Source organism: Brachionichthys hirsutus, unplaced genomic scaffold (assembly GCF_040956055.1).
Source record: "Brachionichthys hirsutus isolate HB-005 unplaced genomic scaffold, CSIRO-AGI_Bhir_v1 contig_688, whole genome shotgun sequence".
Taxonomy (NCBI): Eukaryota; Metazoa; Chordata; class Actinopteri; order Lophiiformes; family Brachionichthyidae; genus Brachionichthys; species Brachionichthys hirsutus.
This window is the reverse complement of record NW_027181213.1, coordinates 1-6,325: the sequence shown is the minus strand read 5'-3', so window position 1 is coordinate 6,325 and position 6,325 is coordinate 1. Positions and strand designations below refer to the sequence as shown.

General features: G+C 46.5%; 1 protein-coding gene across 1 annotated transcript; it reads left to right on the top strand.

The window, feature by feature from the left end:
• Positions 1–332: 332 nt before the first annotated feature.
• trpv4 (transient receptor potential cation channel, subfamily V, member 4) lies at positions 333–6,117 on the top strand (the record flags this gene model as incomplete). The annotated part of the gene is made up of 11 exons (XM_068760156.1): positions 333–508; positions 1,185–1,337; positions 1,770–1,910; positions 3,545–3,843; positions 3,979–4,158; positions 4,382–4,540; positions 4,667–4,759; positions 4,923–4,996; positions 5,309–5,474; positions 5,562–5,628; positions 5,813–6,117. Coding segments are annotated over 11 exons (1,813 nt in total), but the record flags the coding sequence as incomplete, so codon positions are not given.
• Between the last annotated feature and the right edge of the window lie 208 nt (positions 6,118–6,325).

The following is a 6,325-nucleotide window of genomic DNA, read 5'->3' as shown; positions in this document are numbered from 1 at the left end:
AAACTGTGTAGACAGAAGTGTGACACACACACACACACACACACACACACAGCCCATTCATTGATCTAACAGAGAGCGTGTTGTTGGTCCGGCGGCAGCAGCCGTTGAGGTAATATTTAGGCTGCTGTGTGTTCCTGGCTGTTCTACCTGTCACACACACACACACACGCACACACACACACACACACACACTGAGGTGTATTCAGTGGGGTGCGGTTGATGACTCCAAAGATGGTTCCACACATTCAAGCCCTTATTTCCTGTCAGTGGATCATGGATCTCTGAATTCAAAGGGAACTTTGCTTCTCGTGTGTCTTTCTGCCTCTTTCCAGTAAACCGGAGCTGTCCTGTGATGATGGTCAGAGCTCAGATCCACCCAAAGTAATGAAAGTATTCAACCGCTCGCTTCTCTTCGACTGCGTGTCGCGTGCAGACCCAGAGGCACTCGAGGGTCTGCTGGAATTCCTGCAAAGTTGTGAAAAGAGATTAACGGACGAGGATTTGAGAGGTGAGACCGAAGTGTGTGGGTTGTAACTGTCCTTGGATGTCCGTGTGGCATCTGTCTGCCTGAACGATCCTCTGGCAAGGCTGCAAAAGAACAAAATGGGTTTAGGTTTGAAATCCAGATTCAATAGATAGATTTTCTTTTGAGTCAAAATTCTCTTTCTTGAATCTAGAATTTTCTTTCCCTCTGAAGCGGAAACGTGACTCTTTGTATTTCCCTGCTCCTCTCTGTTTCTGCTTTTTGGGGGGAAGGAAAAAGGTGACGTCAGAGTCCTTTTCCTGCCAGCGGCAAGACAAACGAACACTTCCTGTGTGTGTCTGAGAGGTTTGCCAGGCTTGTAACATGGAGAAGAGAGAATTCACAACACACTGTTGACTCTAAAATGGGGCTTTGCAGCCTCTTTGGAATCATAGTGAAGAATTTACTTGTCCTTAGCGAGGAAAAACCTCCCTTTAACAGGCAGAAACCTTGGACAGAACCTCCGATTCATAGTGGGCAACCAACTACACAGAACAATGACAGTTTAGTTATATGGTAGTCATTTTCCCTTTAAAGTTAATTCCAGTGAATCTTTGACAGTAATACAGATGCACACTTTTGGGTCCTGTTAATGTACCTTTGTTTGAATATGTAAGTTTCTTTTTACTAAAAGCATTCTTGGATTTAACTGCGTTAACAGAGCCATCCACGGGTAAGACCTGTCTGCCTAAAGCCCTGTTGAACCTTTACGGCGGCCAGAACGTCACCATCCCAGTGCTGGTGGACATAGCAGAGAAGACTGGGAACCTGAGAGAGTTCATAAATACACCCTTCAGGGACGTTTACTACAGAGGTATGGAAAGATTTGATTTCTTCATCATCTGAAACTTGAAGCTTTTAGAGCTTTTAAGTGTTTTGTACCTGCTTGTGTTCAATCATTGACTTTTTTTTTAAAGCTCTACCAGTGACGAGTTTCAAATCCTGATTTTGCGATGAAACACTGAAGGATATCTTTTTTACCTTTAGATTTCAGGTTCATTCTTCACTGTTGCACATAAATGTACCCCCAAATGGTTTTTAGTCATTTTTACACCCCTGAATTCTAACCGGGTGTCTGAGAAAAAAGAAAAAAAATCGCCAATGTTGTTTCACTCTTGGAACTTCTTACAGAATTCCTATCGACATAAAAACAGTAACTGTGCTTTCAGGTAAAGCCTTTGAAGCACAACACAAAGCATCAGTTTCGACGCTAAACGTGTTTTTCCGTCGCTGTGTTTCTTCGCAGGACAGACGGCGCTCCACATCGCTATAGAGCGACGCTGTAAGCAGTATGTGGAGCTGCTGGTGGAGAAGGGAGCGGACGTTTACGCACAGGCCAGGGGACGCTTCTTCCAGCCCAAGGATGAGGGCGGCTACTTCTACTTCGGTAATGATCATTTAACTAGTGTTCTTCTGTATTACTGTTTTTTTGTTTTTGTACTTATATGATAAGTGATAAAATACCAGACACGCATATGAGAGTTCTTAAAGCTGCTATATTCTGCCTCATGCACCGGTACTGATGGCGGGTGGTGTTTGCTTGGCGTCTATGACTTCACTGGTCCCTGTTTCAATTTCCACACTGGCTCCGATTTGTTTGTTTCACAAGTGGCTATTTGTCCTTGGCGTCAATGTTTGGAGACGTGCGCTTAGCAGTTGCCAAGTTAAAAGAGTTAACACATGGACCTGGCAAAGTAACACCGGCCTCTGTAGAGCAGCGAAGTGGCAGCAGACCCTGCCTATTCTCAGAGGTGAGGTCTGCCTTCTGACTAAATGTTTTGAGAAGGATGGGAGGATAAGCCGTCATTATTGCATCGCAAGTTTTGTGTAACGCGTTCAAGAGGCCGTCCACTGAAAGAGGTCAGTGTTCTACAGTTAAGAAAAGTAAACATCCTCTTTTGACCCTCTTCTGGTAAGAACCTGGCTCACATGAAAATAAAAGCCCCTGAACTAAGATCAACACTGCCCTCTGCTGGTGCATTAAAGCCAATCTCAAACACCCCTGATGTTTATATAAACATCTATAACATATTTTTTAAAATCATTTTCCACCTATCTATCTGTCTGTGCTCTTCTGGGGCCGACTGAAGTCATTTTTGACCGGCATTGGGTGAGAGGTGCTGAACATTCCTGACGGCGCAGCAGTTTATCACAGGGAACATTCACACGCGCATTCACCCCTATGGGACATGGAACCAGACGCAACCCAGAGGAATGCGAACTGTTGCCTGGTTGGAAGGGTTTAAGTCAACTCCATGCAACAACATACTGCGATTAGACTGCATAAATCACGTCCATTTTGAACGTGATTTATACATTACATTATATAATCACGCGTATCGGAGATATGATTGACTTTTAATGTTACACTCCAAAAAACACTGGCAGAAACGAAACCGGTGGAAATGACTCGCTGTGGTCTCTGTTGTATTTTTCGCCCAACCCAATTTCAAGAATTGCTGATTTGATTACTTTAGTGCATTATACAGCTCTATCATCGCAGAGGAGATGATTTCTATTTGCACTTAGCACGGTTGTCATTCCCAAACCCCCCAGCGTGTCCGGGCACAGTGTGAGTAATTTGCCGCGGAGCTTTGCAGCGTGGCGAACAGGAACCTGGCAGGGCTGATGGTTAATGGGATTTAGACTCGCGCTAACACTCTGCATGCACCCGTAGCAAATCCATGAAGAGAAGCGTTTCTATGTGAGGTGACAAAGTAATCTGTCACCCATGGCAACGGCTCATCTTCAGCAGCTGCTTAATGGCACTCTGGCCTCATTGCGCCCCTCCCTTAAACAACTGCTAATTGTGCCGTTTTAATAGCTGGGGTTTAAGTCAAATCTTTGAACCATGTTTAGCGTGATGTGCAGAAAACATACAGATGCCAGCTGCAGTTCTTCATTAACCCTCCTGTTGATTTGTGTATTTTTAATCTGAAATGCATTTATTTTCACCCCCTCGAAATTGAGTTTGAAGTGAGTGCTCTCCCTCTCCCTCCCTCTCGCTCTCTCTCTGCTTAGGTGAGCTGCCTCTCTCCCTGGCTGCATGCACTAACCAGCCCGACATAGTGCACTACCTGACCGAGAATCCTCACAAGAAGGCCGACCTGCGGCGCCAGGATTCACGAGGAAACACGGTGCTGCACGCTCTCGTGCACATTGCAGACAACACCAAGGACAACACGCGCTTCCTCACAAAGATGTACGACCTGCTGCTAATCAAGAGTGCCAAGCTCTACCCCGACTGCAGCCTGGAGACGGTGTTCAACAACGACGGCATGTCGCCGCTCATGATGGCTGCCAAGCTGGGGAAGATAGGGGTGGGTGCGATGAGGTGCCGGGCGTGCCAGTCTGCACCAGCGCGATAAACTTTTGCATCGTCAAATGTCTATAAGCTGCCATGCCCTTAAGTCCGGGTCAAACGCAATCGCTTCCGCTTGTCCGTATTCCTCCAGGTGTTTCAGCACATCATCCGGCGTGAGATCAAAGATGAGGACGCTCGCCATTTGTCACGTAAATTCAAGGACTGGGCTTACGGGCCGGTGTACTCCTCCCTGTACGATCTGTCTTCACTCGACACATGTGAAGAGGAACCGTCTGTGCTGGAGATCCTGGTCTACAACAGTCGCAATGAGGTGAATAAGAAAACGTTCAAACGTTTATTTAGCCATTCCAGACGTTAAAAGAAAAATTAAAAAGTAGAGATGAAATACTGGTTTTGGTCAAAATGCCAAACATAATTTCAAAACGTGTGCGGGCGCATCAACACCCTGCGTGCAACGATGGCAGGGTTGCTGGGTTTCTTTGTTTTATTCAGTTACTCATTATTCAGTGTCGTGTTTTCTGGGCCTGTTCCAGAACCGCCATGAGATGCTGGCGGTGGCGCCGATCAATGAGCTGCTGAGAGCCAAATGGCAGCGGTTTGCCGCCGTCACCTTCTACATCAGCGTGGTTTCCTACCTCACCACAATGATCGTCTTCACCTTAGTGGCTTATTACCAGCCAACGAACGGAACGGTGCGGGAGCAGCCACTGGAAATGAGAGACCTTGTGATGGCATTTTCAGGGCTCAGTAATAGAATGAATTTGACCATAAGGCATTTGGTAGGTGATCAATAAGCGCCTGATCGCTCTCTCTTCCAGCCTCCCTACCCCTACACAACATCCTCCGACTACCTGCGTATGGCCGGAGAGATTATCACCCTGGCGTCGGGAATCTTCTTCTTCCTCACCAATGTGAGTCGATCGCTCAGATGCCTCTTTTTTGTTTTCAGAATCAGAATCAGAATACTTTATTGATCCCAGAGGGAAATTCGGCTTGTACTCGCCTGCATAAGAACTCAGACCTGTACTGACTGTGCTTGCTGCCTTAATAGATTGTTTCTTCTGCCCTTTGCAGATTAAGGACCTCTTCCTGAAGAAGTGCCCCGGGGTGAAGTCTTTATTTATTGATGGTTCCTTTCAGCTGCTGTAGTAAGTCCTCTTCACCTAACTAATACAGAGTTGTACCCGAGGCAAATGTTGCATCCTCTTTAATGAGTCTTCTTCTAATTAATTCCTCAACCTCCTCCATGGCATGTTTTTTATTTGTAGTACATCTTTAATTAAGTCCGGGATGCAAACAAAGAGCGGGGGGGGCAGATTGAGATCAGCAGACTCACGGCTGTGATGTCTACATTGAAACGCAATCACGTTTTCCCGCTTTCGTTCGGTACTCACTTCAGTATCAACGATGTCTCCATTTGAAGCGGAAGGCGTGACAAAGCTTTTCTCTGTCCTCTCCAGCTTCATCTACTCCATTCTGATTGTCGTCACCGCTGCTCTCTACCTGTCTGGCGTCGAGTGTTACGTGTCTGTGATGGTGTTTGCTCTTGTCCTGGGCTGGATGAACACGCTCTACTTCACCAGAGGCCTGAAGCTCACCGGCACCTACAGCATCATGATACAGAAGGTCAGCTAAGGGGAGCGATTGAACGAAACATTGAATTGAACCTGGATTGTCCCCCCCATCCATGTGCGCTAATGCTCTTTGTTTCAGATTCTGTTCAAAGATCTTTTCCGGTTTCTGCTGGTGTATGTGCTCTTCATGATTGGATATGCATCAGGTAGGCCGATGTTTGTCAGGATTATCTGAAGGAATAACACTCTGTATCCGACCATTAGGCTTTATGACATGCTGACTGTACCCTAGTTTGTAGCCCAGCTCAGTCATTACTTTATTACTTCTGTTTGAAAGGTACAAAACATGCAGACACGCAACTACAGCCTGATCTGTTTCCAACCCTGCAGCCCTGGTATCTCTGCTGACAGTGTGCCCCCAGCCGGGGACAGAATGTGAAGGAGGCTGCCCTACCTACCCCAATTGCAGGGACCAGGATACCTTCAGCACATTCCTGCTGGACCTGTTTAAGCTGACCATTGGGATGGGGGAGCTGGACATGATCCACAGAGCCCAGTATCCTGCAGTCTTCCTCATCCTGTTGGTTACCTACATCATACTCACCTTTGTGCTGCTGCTGAACATGTTGATCGCTCTGATGGGGGAGACGGTGGGACAGGTGTCCAAGCAGAGCAAGAAGATCTGGAAGCTTCAGGTGAGTAGGGACGAGCTCTTTGTGGCATGCAGGGAAGCTGAGATTAGTTCAGAGGATTCATCCTCTGGACACCAGGATGTCTAATCTGAAAGCAATCCGACCAGAAATGGTTCAAAGTCATTTTTTTTATTTTGGGGTAGATGACTAAAGAATAACATCTTTGGCTTTAGTCATGAAAGATGTTTACGTCACTTGCATAATGTTACAG